The sequence below is a fragment of the Pseudophryne corroboree genome, chromosome 2 (genome assembly GCF_028390025.1).
Source record: "Pseudophryne corroboree isolate aPseCor3 chromosome 2, aPseCor3.hap2, whole genome shotgun sequence".
Lineage (NCBI taxonomy): Eukaryota > Metazoa > Chordata > Amphibia > Anura > Myobatrachidae > Pseudophryne > Pseudophryne corroboree.
Window position 1 is genome coordinate 502,783,377 of NC_086445.1, and position 18,833 is coordinate 502,802,209.

General features: G+C 45.5%; 1 protein-coding gene across 7 annotated transcripts in view; it reads left to right on the plus strand.

The window, feature by feature from the left end:
- Positions 1-18,833, plus strand: part of BCAS3 (BCAS3 microtubule associated cell migration factor) — a 2,144,796-nt gene that overhangs the window by 59,052 nt on the left and 2,066,911 nt on the right. For all 7 annotated transcript variants that reach the window (XM_063954016.1, XM_063954015.1, XM_063954017.1 and 4 more), the window contains exons 3-5: positions 4,202-4,256; positions 4,547-4,622; positions 12,638-12,744. In XM_063954016.1, the coding sequence (XP_063810086.1) occupies positions 4,202-4,256; positions 4,547-4,622; positions 12,638-12,744 (238 nt within the window). The remainder of the gene's footprint in view (positions 1-4,201; positions 4,257-4,546; positions 4,623-12,637; positions 12,745-18,833) is intronic.

Below are 18,833 nucleotides of genomic sequence, written 5' to 3' on the forward strand. Positions count from 1 at the left end.
TGGAGAAAGTATGTGTCTTGGTGTGAATCCAAGAAGTTTCCTACGGTGGCGTTTCAACTCCTCTTTCTGCAAGCTGGTGTGGATGTGGGCCTACGCTTGGGCTCCATCAAGGTCCAGATTTCAGCCTTGTCCATTTTCTTCCAGAAACAACTGGCTGCTCTCCCTGATGTTCAGACATTCTTGAAAGGAGTTCTGCACATCCAACCACCCTTTGGTGGTCATTCCGAGTTGATCGTTCGCTAGCAGTTTTAAGCAGCCGTGCAAACGCTATGCCACCGCCCACTGAGGAGTGTATTTTAGCTTAGCAGAAGTGTGAACGCTTGTGCAGTCGAGCTCTGCAAAAACAGTTTGTGCAGTTTGAGTAGCTCTGAACCTACTCCGCGCTTGCGATCACTCCAGCCTATTTGTGTCCGGATTTGACGTCCTACACCCACCCAGCGAACGCCCATCCACGCCTGCATTTTTACAAACACTCCCTGAAAACGGTCAGTTGACACCCAGAAACGCCACCTTCCTGTCAATCTTCTAGCCGCCGTCGGTGCAAAGGAAAACTTCGCTAGAACCTGAGCGCAACCACAAAGAGCTTTGTACCCGTACGTCGCACGTGCGCATTGTGGGGCATACTCTTGTGCATAAATGCAGTTTTTTCACCTGATCGCTGCGCTGCGAACATCGGCAGCGAGCGATCAACTCTGAATGACCCCCTTTGTGCCTCCTACAGCACCTTGGGATCTTAATGTGGTTCTGCAGTACCTGCAATCAGATTAGTTCGAACCTTTACAGGAGGTGGACGTAAAGTTTCTTACTTGGAAGGCAGTCACACTGTTGGCTTTGGCATCTGCAAGACGTGTGTCTGAATTGGGGGCAGTGTCACACAAGCCCCTACTTGATTCTCCATGAAGATAGAGCTGAATTTAAAACGTGTCAGCAATTTTTTCCTAAGGTTGTGTCGGCTTTTCATATCACCCAATTGTGGTGCCAGTAGCTACTGGCACATCGATTACCTCAAAGTCCCTGTATGTTGTGCGGGCTTTGAGAATGTATGTGAAGTGGACTGCTCGTCACAGGAAGTCGGACTCACTATTTGTCCTTTTTATGATCCCAACAAGATTGGGTGTCCTGCTTCTAATCAGACAATTTCTCGCTGGATCAGGCTTACTATCCAGCATGCTTATTCTACGACTGGTTTGCCGATTCCAAAAACGGTTCAGGCCCACTCTACCCGTAACGTGGGTTCTTCCTGGGCGGCTGCCCAGGGTGTCTCTGCTCTTCAGCTTTGCCGAGCAGCTACTTGGTCAGGGTTGAACACGTTTGCTTAGTTCTAAAAGTTCGATACTTTGGCCTCTGAGGACCTAAAGTTTGGTCAATCTGTTCTGCAGGAACCTCCGCACTCTCCCTCCCATACTGGGAGCTTTGGCACATCCCCATGGTACTAAATGGAACCCCAGCATCCTCTAGGACGTAAGAGAAAATAGGATTTTAATTACCTACCGGTAAATCCTTTTCTCGTAGTCCGTAGAGGATGCTGGGCACCCGCCCAGTGTTTCGTGTTCCTGCATTGTTACTTGATTAAGTATTATTGGTTCAGCCGTTGCTGAATTGTTTCTTGTTGGGTAGCTTGGCTTTCCTTTTGTTATGTGTGAGCTGGTGTGAATCTCACCACTATCTGTGTATTTCCTTCTCTCGAAGTATGTCCATCTCCTCGGGCACAGTTTCTAGACTGAGTCTGGTAGGAGGGGCATAGAGGGAGGAGCCAGCCCACACTATTAAACTCTTAAAGTGCCCATGGCTCCCAAGGGACCCATCTATACCCCATGGTACTAAATGGAACCCCAGCATCCTCTATGGACTACGAGAAAAGGATTTACCGGTAGGTAATTAAAATCCTATTTTTATTTGAGAGTCTTATACTATGAGTATACTGGTGAGCGTAACTTGTGTTTATCTTTATAAAAAAAATGTTCAGTTAGCCCATTGCTGAAGAATTTATATATTTATATTTACGTAACCTTTTCATGCATAACAGCCACTACAGTGGACAGTGGTTTTTAAGTCATTATATTCTATAGAAACTCTTTTGACATCCCTAGTGCATTGTGTCATCTTCTTTGGACCTCTACTAAACTTAGAAGGTATGCCATCTAGTGACAGCTTTTATTTCCTACAAAAGCAAATAAGGTAAAAATATAATGGCTGAGAATTTCACCAGCACCAAGCACATCAGGGATTTTTGTCAAATTATTTTTACTCAAAATAAATTCATGGAAAATAACGTTTAGATTATAATATGGTAGATGCTCAAATGACTCCACTTTTTTCACAGTTGATGTTAAATCATATGTCTTCTTCAATGGACATCATGAAATACAAAGTTCCATACTGTGTGCAAGGCTTATCCTGGAATATAGTCCTAACCTAAATATTTTCTTCATATAATAGCCATGTATGCCAGTTTGACAGCTGATAGCCTTGATTATATGTTATCTTAACTTTTTTTTAAATTGGAAATGATTTCAGATTATTGTAATTAGTAGCAGCTGAGACAAACTAGGAGGGTTGGGATGAACCTGGTGCTGGAGTATTGATATTTTTTCTGCTATCTCATTTAAAAAAACTAAAAATATTTTTTTCTTTAAACAGAAATTGTAGGAGGAACGGTATGGATTAATTGCTGGATTAAACCCATGTTTTTGCATTTTTTTTTATTTTTTTTTAAATATCCTATCTACTCCTCTATGATTTATTTTAAACATATTCCCTTCTTTACTCTCTAATCACCTCTAATAAGGTGATAAGATCTTCTATATTTTCACAAATTTTCACTTGTGGAAATGCTTTGATGTTACCAGTAGTCTATTAGCATAAATAATGCATCACAATCCTCATGCCGTTTCACAATGTCTATTGTAAGCAAGAGAAACTTCTGATCACAACCTACTGGACCGGAAACGGTCCGTGCCTATCTGATTGCTTTCAACAGTTAGAGCCAGCACAGATCACAGGCCAAATCCGATCCCTGCAGGCATTTTTTCTTTCAAGTGCCACAGATAAAGAAAATGACCAGCCAAGTGGGGCCCATTACTACCAGACTAGTGAGACTGGAATATCTATTGAGAGAAATTTGTTCATCTGGTGATTTATGGCTAAAAGGAGGGAATACAAAAATGGCCAAACCAATGCTACCCACCTCATCAGTTAGAGCCTGAAGGATTCTCTATCCTTTGTTGATTTATCAACATTCATGTATTAATTGTTATTAATAAACTTTATTTATAGAGCGCCCTGAGTGGTCCACTGTGCCGTACAGAGGGCAAAACTTTAAGCCAGTACAGGGTAAAACAGTACAGTACAAATAACAGTACAATGCAGTAGACAAGTGACACATTCAAATATATCAAGGGTTTTACAAAGTCCAGGAGGTAAAATTATTCAAATGAAAAGAAGCAATAGGACATAAGGACATGCACTGAGACTGGGGGGAGGTAGGTTCAGGGGAAAGTTGAGTATAAATGACTTCACAGAAAGGATAGTGGACAAGTGGCATAGCCTCCCATCAGAGGTGGTAAAGGCTAAGACAGTAGAGCAATTTAAACATGCATTGGATAGACATAAGGATATCCTTACAAAGAAATAAGGATCAAATAAGGTTGAGATAAAAAAATATGATAAAAAGGGGCAGACTAGATGGGCCAAATGGTTCTTATCTGCCGTCAAATTCTATGTTTCTATAGCACTACAACTCTCAATACAGCCACTGAGGCATGGGGTGCAATGGAAATACTTGGAATAATCTGAAACCTGTACCTATTAGTGTGGGCACGGTACCCATACACCTAAAGATTTATCTTCCAATCTGGCTGGTTGGAACGAAAATCTGGTAATGGATGTGAGCAAATAACAGTTGACCATCTGAAATGGTCAACTGTCATTTGCTCCAATCCATTATCAGATTTTCGTTCCATCCAGACAGATTGGAAGATAAATCTTTAGGTATATGGGCACCTTAAGTAGGCTGACAAAAACAAAACTATGAAAGAGTGGAGTCGGTGGGCAGAGAGCCCAAGGAGGAGGTGTAGAGTGTACCTGGTATGTAATATAGGTAATGGTATGTTTTTGTCAGTGCAACAAAACTTGTCTTTCATGACTTTTTAACATTTAGAGATTTTTGTTTCATTTAATTCTGTTTGTTTTTTTTCCCCAGGGAACAATCATATATGGAAAGCGTTGTTACATTTCTTCAAGATGTTGTTCCACAGGTTAGTTCAAAATTATCATACAGTGTACTTTGTAAGCGTTTTATAACTCAAAGCAAAAGGCTGTAACCATAGAACCTTCAAGCTGAGAGGACTTCTGAGAGCTGTCTGTAGCCACCAGCGTTTCTAAGAACATTCATCAATTATAATACATAATATAATTCATTATGTAATTTTTGAAATAAGAGCTAAAAGTGTAGAGGTTGTTTTAGGCAGAATAGTTGTCTTCCTTAAATCCTTCTGTTGTGTTTACTATAATGCTTACATGCATTTCCTTTCTGGCTATTTTGTAGGCCTACAGTGGGTCACCTACAGTGGAGGAAAAGGAAAAAATAGTTTGGGTCCGTTTTGAAAATTCAGATCTGAATGGTAAGACAGTTTGCTTCTTAATAAAGATAATCCTAATGCAATTTTTTTATATTTTTACTTTACGTTTTAGGGGAGTTGTGCTTTTTCTCTGTTTTGATAATTTAACGTACGTTTTAATGGAGTGGGATGGGGGGGATGCGGATCAGGATTATATTTACAGTGTGCTATGATGGCTCAAAAAGAAGAAATTCTATATTTGAAATGTTTTAATTAAAAGTCTTTACCATGGTTTTTGGGAGTTGTTTTTGTATTATGTGTTTATTTTGGAGGGGGGGAGCGTTGGGTTGGTATAGTGGTCAAATAAGTAGAGTAATGCTGAACAGGTGTCGCAATGGAAAAATATTTATTTTGAGATTCAGTGGCGCATTCAATGGGCCGTGGTAATTTACCATAGGCTATTCAATTAGCCCCAAAGGCAGCCCGCATGCTGCATTTAACAGGGATTTATTTTCAGTCTGAGCAGACTCAAAAAGAAATGCGCAATAACCTGTATGTGTCAACACATAGGTCTGGTAACTTTTCCCGGATTCTATGTGTTAATGCCCGATAACAGATTAATTTAACGGGCAAGAAAAAAGGTCCATAATTGAATAGCCCTAGGGAGTAAAAGACCGAGACTACCACCTTTCTCTATCGTCCTAGTGGATGCTGGGGTTCCTGAAAGGACCATGGGGAATAGCGGCTCCGCAGGAGACAGGGCACAAAAAGTAAAGCTTTACGATCAGGTGGTGTGTACTGGCTCCTCCCCCTATGACCCTCCTCCAAGCCTCAGTTAGATTTTTGTGCCCGGCCGAGAAGGGTGCAATCTAGGTGGCTCTCCTAAAGAGCTGCTTAGAAAAGTTTAGCTTAGGTTTTTTATTTTACAGTGAGTCCTGCTGGCAACAGGATCACTGCAACGAGGGACTTAGGGGAGAAGAAGTGAACTCACCTGCGTGCAGGATGGATTGGCTTCTTGGCTACTGGACATCAGCTCCAGAGGGACGATCACAGGTACAGCCTGGATGGTCACCGGAGCCTTGCCGCCGGCCCCCTTGCAGATGCTGAAGTAAGAAGAGGTCCAGAATCGGCGGCAGAAGACTCCTCAGTCTTCTAAAGGTAGCGCACAGCACTGCAGCTGTGCGCCATTTTCCTCTCAGCACACTTCACACGGCAGTCACTGAGGGTGCAGGGCGCTGGGAGGGGGGCGCCCTGGGAGGCAAATGAAAACCTATTTTGGCTAAAAATACCTCACATATAGCCTCCGGAGGCTATATGGAGATATTTAACCCCTGCCAGAATCCGTTAAGAGCGGGAGACGAGGCCGCCGAAAAAGGGGCGGGGCCTATCTCCTCAGCACACAGCGCCATTTTCCCTCACAGAAAGGCTGGAGGGAAGGCTCCCAGGCTCTCCCCTGCACTGCACTACAGAAACAGGGTTAAAACAGAGAGGGGGGGCACTAATTTGGCGTTAGAAATATATAATAAAGATGCTATAAGGGAAAACACTTATATAAGGTTGTCCCTATATAATTATAGCGTTTTTGGTGTGTGCTGGCAAACTCTCCCTCTGTCTCTCCAAAGGGCTAGTGGGTCCTGTCCTCTATCAGAGCATTCCCTGTGTGTGTGCTGTGTGTCGGTACGTGTGTGTCGACATGTATGAGGACGATGTTGGTGAGGAGGCGGAGCAATTGCCTGTAATGGTGATGTCACTCTCTAGGGAGTCGACACCGGAATGGATGGCTTATTTAGGGAATTACGTGATAATGTCAACACGCTGCAAGGTCGGTTGACGACATGAGACGGCCGACAAACAATTAGTACCGGTCCAGACGTCTCAAAAACACCGTCAGGGGTTTTAAAACGCCCGTTTACTTTAGTCGGTCGACACAGACACAGACAGGGACACTGAATCCAGTGTCGACGGTGAATAAACAAACGTATTCCTTATTAGGGCCACACGTTAAAGGCAATGAAGGAGGTGTTACATATTTCTGATACTACAAGTACCACAAAAGAGGGTATTATGTGGGATGTGAAAAAACTACCGTAGTTTTTCCTGAATCAGATAAATTAAATAAAGTGTGTGATGATGCGTGGGTTCCCCCCGATAGAAAATTAGGGGCGGTATACCCTTTCCCGCCAGAAGTTAGGGCGCGTTGGGAAACACCCCTTAGGGTGGCTAAGGCGCTCACACGCTTATCAAAACAAGTGGCGGTACCGTCTATAGATAGGGCCGTCCTCAAGGACCAGCTGACAGGAGGCTGGAAAATATCATAAAAAGTATATACACACATACTGGTGTTATACTGCGACCAGCGATCGCCTGAGCCTGGATGTGCAGAGCTGGGGTGGCTTGGTCGGATTCCCTGACTAAAAATATTGATACCCTTGACAGGGACAGTATTTTATTGACTATAGAGCATTTAAAGGATGCATTTCTATATATGCGAGATGCACAGAGGGATATTTGCACTCTGGCATCAAGAGTAAATGCGATGTCCATATCTGCCAGAAGATGTTATGGACACGACAGTGGTCAGGTGATGCAGATTCCAAACGGCACAAAGGTGTATTGCCGTATAAAGGAAGAGGAGTTATTTGGGGTCGGTCCATCGGACCTGGTGGCCACGGCAACTGCTGGAAAATCCACCGTTTTTACCCTAAGTCACATCTCTGCAGAAAAAGACACCGTCTTTTCAGCCTCAGTCCTTTCGTCCCTATAAGATCATATCTGCCCAGGGATAGAGGAAAGGGAAGAAGACTGCAGCAGGCAGCCCATTCCCAGGAACAGAAGCGTTCCACCGCTTCTGACAAGTTCTCAGCATGGCGCTGAGACCGTACAGGACCCCTGGATCCTACAAGTAGTATCCCAGGGGTACAGATTGGAATGTCGAGACGTTTCCCCTTCGCAGGCTCCTGAAGTCTGCTTTACCAAGGTCTCCCTCCGACAAGGAGGCTGTATGGGAAAAAATTCACAAGCTGTATTCCCAGCAGGTGATAATTAAATTACCTCTCCTACTACAAGAAAAGGGGTATTATTCCACACTATATTGTGGTACTGAAGCCAGAAGGCTAGGTGAGACTTATTCTAAAAAATTTTTGAACACTTACAAAGGTTCAAATCAAGATGGAGTCACTCAGAGCAGTGATAACGAACCAGGAAGAAGGGGACTATATAGTGTCCCGGGACATCAGGGATGCTTACCTCTATGTCCCAAATTTGCCCTTCTCACTAAGGGTACCTCAGGTTCGTGGTGCAGAACTGTCACTATCAGTTTCAGACGCTGCCGTTTGGATTGTCCACGGCACCCCGGGTCTTGACCAAGGTAATGGCCGAAATGATGATTCTTCTTCGAAGAAAAGGCGTCTTAATTATCCCTTACTTGGACGATCTCCTGATAAGGGCATAGTCCAGGGAACAGTTGGAGGTCGGAGTAGCACTATCTCGGATACTGCTACAACAGCACGGGTGGATTCTAAATATTCCAAAATCGCAGCTGATCCCGACGACACGTCTGCTGTGCCTAGGGATGATTCTGGACACAGTCCAGAAAAAGGTGTTTCTCCCGGAAGAGAAAGCCAGGGAGTTATCCGAGCTAGTCAGGAACCTCCTAAAAACAGTGCATCATTGCACAAGGGTCCTGGTAAAAATGGTGGCTTCCTACGAAGCAATTCCATTCGGCAGATTTCACGCAAGAACTTTTCAGTGGGATCTGCTGGACAAATGGTCCGGATCGCATCTTCAGATGCATCAGCGGATAACCCTATATCCAAGGACAAGGGTGTCTCTCCTGTGGTGGTTATAGAGTGCTCATCTTCTAGAGGGCCGCAGATTCGGCATTCAGGATTGGATGCTGGTGACCACGGAGCCCAGCCCGAGAGGCTGGGGAGCAGTCACACAAGGAAAAAATTTCCAGGGAGTGTGATCAAGTCTGGAGACTTTTCTCCACATAAATATACTGGAGCTAAGGGTAAATTTATAATGCTCTAAGCTTAGCAAGACCTCTGCTTCAAGGTCAGCCGGTATTGATCCAGTGGGAAAAACATCACGGCAGTCGCCCACGTAAACAGACAGGGCGACACAAGAAGCAGGAGGGCAATGGCAAAAACTGCAAGGACTTTTTGCTGGGCGGAAAATCATGTGATAGCACTGTCAGCAGTGTTTCATCCCGGGAATGGAAACTGGGAAGCAGACTTCCTCAGCAGGCACGACCTCCACCCGGGAGAGTGGAAACTTCATCGGGAAGTTTTTTCCACATGATTGTAAACCGTTGGGAAATACCAAAGGTGGACATGATGGCGTCCCGTCTGAACAAAAAACGGGACAGGTATTGCGCCAGGTCAAGAGACCCTCAGGCAATAGCTGTGGACGTTCTGGTAACACCGTGGGTGTACCAGTTGGTGTATGTGTTCCCTCCCCTGCTTCTCATACCTAAGGTGCTGAGAATTATAAGACGTAGAGGAGTAAGAACTATACTCATGGCTCCGGATTGGCCAAGAAGGACTTGGTACCCGGACCTTCAAGAGATGCTTACAGAGGTCTTATGGCCTCTGCTGCTAAGAAGGGATTTGCTTCAGCAAGTACCATGTCTGTTCCAAGACTTACCGCAGCTGCGTTTGTCGGCATGGCGGTGGAACGCCGGATCCTAAGGGAAAAAGGCATTCCGGAAGAGGTCATTCCTACCCTGGTCAAAGCCAGAAAGGAGGTGACCGCACAACATTATCACCACATGTGGCGAAAATATGTTGCGTGGTGTGAGGCCAGGATGGCCCCACAAAGAAATTTCAACTCGGTCGTTTCCTGCATTTCCTGCAAACAGGAGTGTCTATGGGCCGCAAATTGGGGTCCATTAAGGTTCAAATTTCGGCCCTGTCGATTTTCTTCCAGAAAGAATTGGCTTCAGTTCCTGAAGTCCAGAAGTTTGTCAAGGGAGTATTGCATATACAACCCCCTTTTGTGCCTCCAGTGGCACTGTGGGATCTCAACGTAGTTCTGGGATTCCTCAAATCACATTGGTTTAAAACCAGTCAAATCTGTGGATTTGAAGCATCTCACATGAAAAGTGACCATGCTCTTGGCCCTGGCCTGGACCAGGCGAGTGTCAAATTGGTGGTTTTTTCTCAAAAAAGCCCATATCTGTTTGTCCATTCGGACAGGGCAGAGCTGCGGACTCGTCCCCAGTTCTCTCCCTAAGGTGGTGTCAGTGTTTCACCTGAACCAGCTTATTGTGGTGCCTTGCACCTACTAGGGACTTGGAGGACTCCAAGTTGCTAGATGTTGTCAAGGCCCTGAAAATATGTTCCAGGACGGCTGGAGTCAGGAAAACTGACTTGCTGTTATCCTGTATGCACCCAACAAACTGGGTGCTCTTGCTTCTAAGCAGACTATTGCTAGTTGGCTGTGTAATACAATTCAGCTTGCACATTCTGTGGCAGGCCTGCCACAGCCAAAATATGTAAATGCCCATTCCACAAGGAAGGTGGGCTCATCTTGGGCGGCTGCCCGAGGGGTCTCGGCTTTACAACTTTGCCGAGCGGTTATTTAGTCAGGGGCAAACACGTTTGTAAAATCCTACAAATTTGATACCCTGGCTAAGGAGGACCTGGAGTTCTCTCATTCGGTGCTGCAGAGTCATCCGCACTCTCCCGCCCGTTTGGGAGCTTTGGTATTATCCCCATGGTCCTTTCAGGAACCCCAGCATCCACTAGGACGATAGAGAAAATAAGAATTTACTTACCGATAATTCTATTTCTCGGAGTCCGTAGTGGATGCTGGGCGCCCATCCCAAGTGCGGATTGTCTGCAATACTTGTACATAGTTACAAAAATCGGGTTATTATTGTTGTGAGCCATCTTTTCAGAGGCTCCGCTGTTATCATACTGTTAACTGGGTTCAGATCACAGGTTGTACAGTGTGATTGGTGTGGCTGGTATGAGTCTTACCCGGGATTCAAAATCCTTCCTTATTGTGTACGCTCGTCCGGGCACAGTACCTAACTGAGGCTTGGAGGAGGGTCATAGGGGGAGGAGCCAGTACACACCACCTGATCGTAAAGCTTTACTTTTTGTGCCCTGTCTCCTGCGGAGCCGCTATTCCCCATGGTCCTTTCAGGAACCCCAGCATCCACTACGGACTCCGAGAAATAGAATTATCGGTAAGTAAATTCTTATTTTTTTTCTATTAACAGGGCTAATTGTTTTTGGCCCTTAGTGATTCTTTTGTTACTGGGCTTTTAAACCCTCATGTAACCTAGTTGCCAGTGGCTTCTATTCTGAATGGGTTGGCTATGTGGGTCACAATACCGACGGCGGTTCCTGGCTGTGAGATGGCCGGGGGGTGGGCGAGCGCAACGAAGCCCCTCGCCACAGGTTCTATTCCCACTCTATGGGTGTCACGGTCACATAACTATATCCCTTCTTAACTGCTGAGGAACTTATAATTGCTTCAGAACCTTACTTCAAGTTATTAAAAAATACATGGTATTGTTAAGAGTTTAACTATGATTATTAAATGAGGCACATATAGACCATAACACGGATACATGCGTGCATGTGATAAGCGTTATTTTTCGTATGCACTTCATCTGTGGTGCAAAGTACGCAATATTATTGATGACAACAATCGTGCCCATTTCCTGGTTGCATTTTGATCTGTCTGACTGGCAACATGCAAATTATGCAGTATATTCACTTTAGTTAGTTTATATTTGCATTTGGCCAGCAACAATAAGAAGATTCCCGTTTGATCTTTAAAGGAGAAAACAATAAATGTTTTTATTTATTTGAACTTAATTTGTACTTTTTTTTTTTTTTTGCATCTATTTAATTTAGTTATGCATGATACATGCAACTTTATTATTCAGTAATAAGACTTAAATTACTATAATGTATACAAATTGGGTCATTTACTACTAACACTGTCATGACACATCTCTTTCCATAAACCTGGTACATATACTACTGCAATCAGGGGCGCTTTAATAGAGGGGGGGGGGGCCCGTGTGCACCTCTGGGTGGCCCCTCTCCTCTGCACGGTGTGGTAGTCTCCAGCATTGTGCCGGGGTCTACTGCGCATGTACAGGTCTCCGTAAACATGGCGTCCCCATGTCCCGGAGACCAATTTGGCTACTGCACATGTATGGCTGCCATTTTGGAAGCGATTTTTGCCTTGACGGCAGTGCCCAACGCTGGACTCCGTAAAGGTAAGTATTAAAATATGGATGCAGTGAGTGCTTTGTGGTCCCCCCTGTAACCCACACTGCACCCATTATAGCAGGGGTGGGGAACCTTTTTCCTGCCACGGGCCATTTGGATTTTTTCAACATCATTCGCGGGCCATTTGTTTAGCGCCCCACCCCACCCCAATGCGCGCGCTCCCCTAGGAATGTAGGCGTGGCCTTGCAAATAACGGCCACAGTAATAGCTGCTCACACACACTGCTCCCAGTAATGACAGACACACATATTGCCCCAGTATATGCACTCACCACCACTGGTCCAGGTCCTGAATCCGCAGCACAGCCATTCCTCCCACCCACAGCCAGCAGAGCTTCCTCATATCTCTCGGAGCCATCTGCCGCGCGTTGCATCAAGGGAGATGTAGTTTTCTCACAATGTACACTGAATACAGTGCACAGTGTGAGAAAACTACATCTCCCAGGAAGCCGTGCACCGAGAATGGCTTTACACTCAGCCGTTGCTTCCGGGCCAGTCAATATGCCTGTCCGGGACGGATAAGGCCGCGGGGCCGGAGGTTCCCCACCCCTGCATTATAGAAACGCCAATGACTGCAATTTATGCTACCTTTGCAAAGCTGGACTTAACTTAAGATGCATACTGTGCTAAATGCTTTTCATTTTGCCTCCTGTTACATCTACTTCCGACTGTACATCAGCCTCTTTGTGAATAAAGGTAAGTATTCTTTGATGATTGAGACTGTAAAGAAAGTATTTACTGGTTTTACTGGATGACCAAACATAATTATTTAACATTTGCTGTAACTTGTAAATAATTTGTTTCCTTTGCTGATCCATTGTAGATACATACAGGAATATGGAGATTCATGAAATGCATAGCACTGGCAGCGACCCCCCTTTGCTTCTGATGATTGGCTATACAGATGGACTTCAGATTTGGAGTACACCAGTGAGTACAGTCTCTTGTAAGACACATTTAATGTAGTGCAGTGCAGAAGTCTGTGTGCTAAAGGGCAAGTTCTCCAGTTTGTAAAACAGGGTGGAAACGCATGTATTCCTTTGCATGTGTTAAGACTTCACAAACCCATCACTGGTCTGACATTATGGGGTATATTCAATAGGAACAAATATACTATATCCCCTCGCGCTAATGAAATCAAATTGAGGCAATTATTGCCTCAATTTGATACCATTAGCGCGAGGGGATATAGTATATTTGTTTGTAGTTTTACATCTGGTTTATATCAGGTGAAAATTTTTTATTGGCTATATCCACAAGCCAATTTTCCCTCGCTGCTCTATGTGATTTTTTAGAACGTATGGGTTCTTATTAAGGTATGTAAATTAATAATTTTATTGAAGTCACTTGAATGTATGTGCGAGTTGGGTGTACGTGTGAATTTTTATGTACACCTATACGTGTAGATACATAACTATATTCATATTTTGTGATTAGCGCCAGACACAGTGTTTTTATATTCAATAGGAGTCGGATCCATTCCGACATGCAGTTGTCGGAATGGATCCGACAACCCGTGTTCAATGGACGGCCAAATCCGACTGTCTGATTTGGCCGTCCTGTCAGGCCGCTGCTGTCAGCGGCTGCGGATGCGCTGACAGCAGCGGCCAGGGGAGCAGAGAGCGGCGGCCGTGAGCGGGAGGGGCTGGCTGTGGGGGGACATATGTGGAGCCGCAGGCGGAGCTGGCAGCAGGAAGAGAGGTGCTGTGGCGACGGGGGAGGGAGCATTGATCGGCGACCGGTGGGAGGTGCTGGCAGCAGGGTAACATGTCTGCGGCGTCGGGGGGAGGCGCTGCAACGCCTCCCCCCGCCGCCGCAGACCTGTCTCCCCCGCAGCCTTCTCCTCCCGCCGGCCGCCGATCAATGCTTCCCCTGCCGCCACACCACTAGTCTCCTCATCTCAATCCGACTTTTTTTAAAGTCGGATTGAGATTGTCGGAAACGGGGATAAAACCAGATGGGTTTGGCCCCGCTTCCAACAATGCACGCATATCGGCGGCTGAAGCCGATGATCAGCGTGCTTTCCGACAGCTCGAGTGGCCCGACTTGTTGGAATAAATGGGCCACTAATGAATAGGTCGGAACCCCTTCCGACCTAAAACTGTCGGAAGCTGCCGTCTTTCCGATAAGATGGCAGCTTCCGACAGTTATTGAATATACCCCTATGGGTGTGAAATAACTGGTGGAAAGAGCTTTTTACACAAGTGATCTTAAAGTCTCTGACAGTGGTCAGATGATGGCTGTATTTTTAAAGCGGTAATCATTTATAAGACAAACCAGCTTGGTTTTGCCTTGTAAATGATTGTTACCTTAAAAATACAGCCTATGGGGGTAATTCCAAGTTGATCGCAGCAGGAAATTTTTTAGCAGTTGGACAAAACCATGTGCACTGCAGGGGAGGCAGATATAACATGTGCAGAAAGAGTTAGATTGGGTTATTTTATTTCTGTGCAGGGTAAATATTGGCTGCTTTATTTTTACACTGCAAATTAGATTGCAGATTGAACACACCCCACCCAAATCTAACTCTCTCTGCACATGTTAAATCTGCCTTCCCTGCAGTGCACATGGTTTTGCCCAACTGCTAAAAAATTTCCTGCTGCGATCAACTCAGAATTACCCCCTATGTGCTATATTACTAATGGATGTTTTGGTAAAGCTCTGATGATCAGCAGCTTTGACAGATATTTTTAAATGGCAATAGAAATAAATGCCAAACAAGCCTGGTTTAGTATTTAATTCAGTTGCCAATTTAAATCCGTTGGTCAAAGCCTCTGATCATCGACACATTTGAAAAACCACCCATTAGTAAATCCTCCCCTTTGTCTTGTGGTACCAGTCCTCCACATTGATAAATAAAATAATAATCGGTAAACACTACAGATTTTAGCTGCCTTCTATCTGGACTGCTCAAGCCTCTTCTATACTCTATTTAGGTATTCATCAGGCAATATACAATAACATGCATGATAAAGATACTTTAACAGTCTTGCAAGCTAAAGTCCATATTTATTAAGTAGTACTGATACTTTTGTTAGTGTCATCTGCTACTGTAGCTATGTTTATTTACCCTGTATTGTCCTACTGTATATTGTCTTCAACGGTAAGTCGCTATTTTCCTGTTTTGATTATTTTGTTAATGTACTCTGTAATTGGGTGCTGCAGATCCCTTGTGGTGCCATATAAATAAGGGATAATAACATGTGGCCTATAAAAATGTTTATACAATACATACTTCCAATGCACTATGAAGGTCAATGGTAAACAATTTATGAGAAGGGTTAGTGCAATTGCAATTATGGAAAACCCTAAATAGTAGACATTGATAGTTTTTTTTTTTATTTTTTACAGTATAATTGTATCAACCTTTGGTTTTGTTATGTTCTCCTATAGGGCTGTTCTTTCTTACATGCCTTTACCTTTACTTAAAGGGTGGCTAAAAGTCTCAGCATCAATTAGAATCAAAGGGAATCTGATCACGCATGGAGTGTTTCTCCCCATGCACATGAGACTGCCTATCTGTACAGTTCCTTATATATTCTATATTGTGTATATGTATGTATACTTAAAGGTGGAGACTCCATCAGCTTGGATTGTCACCCCTCCTATCTGCCCCTTTTTTATTTTTAATTAGCACGGAACTTTGCATATTGCATAATGATTATGTATGTATGTATGTGTGTGTACATATCTATCTATCTATATATCTATCTATATATCTATCTATATATATATATATATATATATATATATATATAATATATATTTCTCTAACGTCCTTGAGGATGCTGGGACTCCGTAAGGACCATGGGGAATAGAAGGGCTCCGCAGGAGATAGGGCACTTTAAGAAAGCTTTGGATTCTGGGTGTGCACTGGCTCCTCCTTCTATGCCCCTCCTCCAGACCTCAGTTTTACACGGTGCCCAGAGCGAGATGGGTGCACTGCAGGGAGCTCCCTGAGTTCTCTGCCTAGAAAGCATTTTTGTTTGGATTTTTTCTACATTTTTACAGGGAGCACTGCTGGCAACAGGCTCCCTGCATCGAGAGACTGAGGAGAGAGGGGCAGACCTTCTTGTCTAAGATAGGCTCTGCTTCCTCGGCTACTGGACACCATTAGCTCCAGAGGGGGTGAACACAGGTTCTTACTGGGCGTCCACCCCCAGAGCCGCGCCGCCGTTCTCCTCACAGAGCCAGAAGAAACAAAGTCAGAAGACGTCTCAGGCGGCAGAAGCCTTCAGAGCTTCACTGAGGTAACGCACAGCACCGCAGCTGTGCGTCATTGCTCGCATACACCTCACAAACTCCGGTCACTGTAAGGGTGCAAGGCGCAGGGGGGGGGGGCGCCCTGGGCAGCAATATAGCACCTCTCTTATGGCAAAAAGTATATATACATGTACAGGTGGGCACTGTACATGTATATAAAAGAGCCCCCGCCATATTTTAGTAAGTTTGAGCGGGACAGAAGCCCGCCGCCGAGGGGGCGGGGCTTCTCCCTCAGCACTCACCAGCGCCATTACTGGGTAAACATTCTGTGTTTTCTCTAACGTCCTAGTGGATGCTGGGACTCCGTCAGGACCATGGGGAATAGCGGGCTCCGCAGGAGACAGGGCACATCTAAAAAAGCTTTTAGGTCACATGGTGCGTACTGGCTCCTCCCCCTATGACCCTCCTCCAGTTAGGTTTTTGTGCCCGTCCGAGAGGGTGCAATCTAGGTGGCTCTCCTAAAGAGCTGTTTAGAAAAGTTTTTTTTTAGGTTTCAATCTCAGTGATTCCTGCTGGCAACAGGATCACTGCATCGAGGGACTTAGGGGAGAGATTTCCAACTCACCTGCGTGCAGGATGGATTGGAGTCTTAGGCTACTGGACACTTAGCTCCAGAGGGAGTCGGAACACAGGTCAGCCTGGGGTTCGTCCCGGAGCCGCGCCGCCGATCCCCCTTACAGACGCTGAAGAGACGGCAGAACGGAGGTCCGGAAAGCAGGCGGCAGAAGACTCCTCAGTCTTCTTGAAGGTAGCGCACAGCACGGCAGCTGTGCGCCATTGTTGTCACACGGCTCACTGACTCAGTCACGGAGGGTGCAGGGCGCTGCTGGGGGCGCCCTGGGCAGCAATATAATTACCTTTAGTGGCAAAATAAATACATCACATATAGCCATTAAGGCTATATGTATGTATTTTAACCCAGGCCAGTTTCTTAAAAACCGGGGAAAAGCCCGCCGAAAAAGGGGCGGAGCTTATTCTCCTCAGCACTCAGCGCCATTTTCCTGCTCAGCTCCGCTGGTGAGGAAGGCTCCCAGGTCTCTCCCCTGCACTGCACTACAGAAACAGGGTAACAAAGAGAAGGGGGGCATAAATTGGCGATATTTATATATTAAGAGCGCATATATAGTAAACAACACCTTCTAGGGTTGTTTATATACATTTATAGCGCTTTTGGTGTGTGCTGGCAAACTCTCCCTCTGTCTCCCCAAAGGGCTAGGGGGTCCTGTCTTCGATTAGAGCATTCCCTGTGTGGCTGCTGTGTGTCGGTACGTGTGTGTCGACATGTATGAGGACGATGTTGGTGTGGAGGCAGAGCAATTGCCGATGATGGTAATGTCACCCCCTAGGGAGTCGACACCGGAATGGATGGCTTTAGTTATGGAATTACGTGATAATGTCAGCACATTACAAAAGTCAGTTGACGAAATAAGACGCCCGGCAAACCAGTTAGTACCGGTTCAGGCGTCTCAGACACCGTCAGGGGCTGTAAAACGTCCTTTACCTCAGTCAGTCGACACGGGTACCGACACAGATGAATCTAGTGTCGACGGTGAAGAAACAAACGTATTTTCCAATAGGGCCACACGTTATATGATCACGGCAATAAAGGAGGCTTTGCAGATCTCTGATACTGCTGGTACCTCAAAAAGGGGTATTATGTGGGGGGTGAAAAAACTACCTGTATTTTTTCCAGAATCAGAGGAATTGAATGACGTGTGTGATGAAGCGTGGGTTAACCCCGATAGATAACTGCTAATTTCCAAGAAGTTATTGGCATTATACCCTTTCCCACCAGAGGTTAGGGCGCGCTGGGAAACACCCCCTAGGGTGGATAAGGCGCTCACACGTTTATCAAAGCAAGTGGCGTTGCCGTCTCCTGATACGGCCGCCCTCAAGGATCCAGCAGATAGGAGGCTGGAAACTACACTGAAGAGTATATACACACATACTGGTGTTATACTGCGACCGGCAATAGCCTCAGCCTGGATGTGCAGTGCTGGGGTAGTGTGGTTGGATTCTCTGACTGAAAATATTGATACCCTGGATAGGGACAGTATTTTATTGACTCTAGAGCAATTAAAGGATGCTTTCCTTTATATGCGAGATGCTCAGAGGGATGTTTGTACTCTAGCATCAAGAGTAAGCGCGATGTCCATATCTGCCAGAAGAAGTTTATGGACGCGACAGTGGTCAGGTGATGCGGATTCCAAGAGGCATATGGAAGTATTGCCATATAAAGGAGAGGAATTGTTTGGGGTCGGTCTTTCGGACCTGGTGGCCACGGCAACTGCCGGCAAATCCACTTTTTTACCTCAGACCCCCTCCCAACAGAAAAAGACACCGTCTTTTCAGCCGCAGTCCTTTCGCTCCTATAAAAAGCGACCAAAAGGACAGTCTTATCTGCCGCGAGGCAGAGGAAAGGGTAAGAAAGGGCAGCAAGCAGCCCCTGCCCAGGAACAGAAGCCCGCCCCGGCTTCTACAAAGCCATCAGCATGACGCTGGGGCTTTACAAGCGGACTCAGGAACGGTGGGGGGTCGACTCAAGATTTTCAGCAATCAATGGGTTCACTCACAAGTGGACCCGTGGATCCTGCAGATAGTATCTCAGGGTTACATGCTGGAGTTCGAAAGGTCTCCCCCTCGCCGGTTCCTAAAGTCTGCTTTACCAACGTCTCCCTCAGAAAGGACGTCGGTTTTGGAAGCCATTCACAAGCTGTATTCTCAGCAGGTGATAGTCAAGGTACCCCTCCTACAAC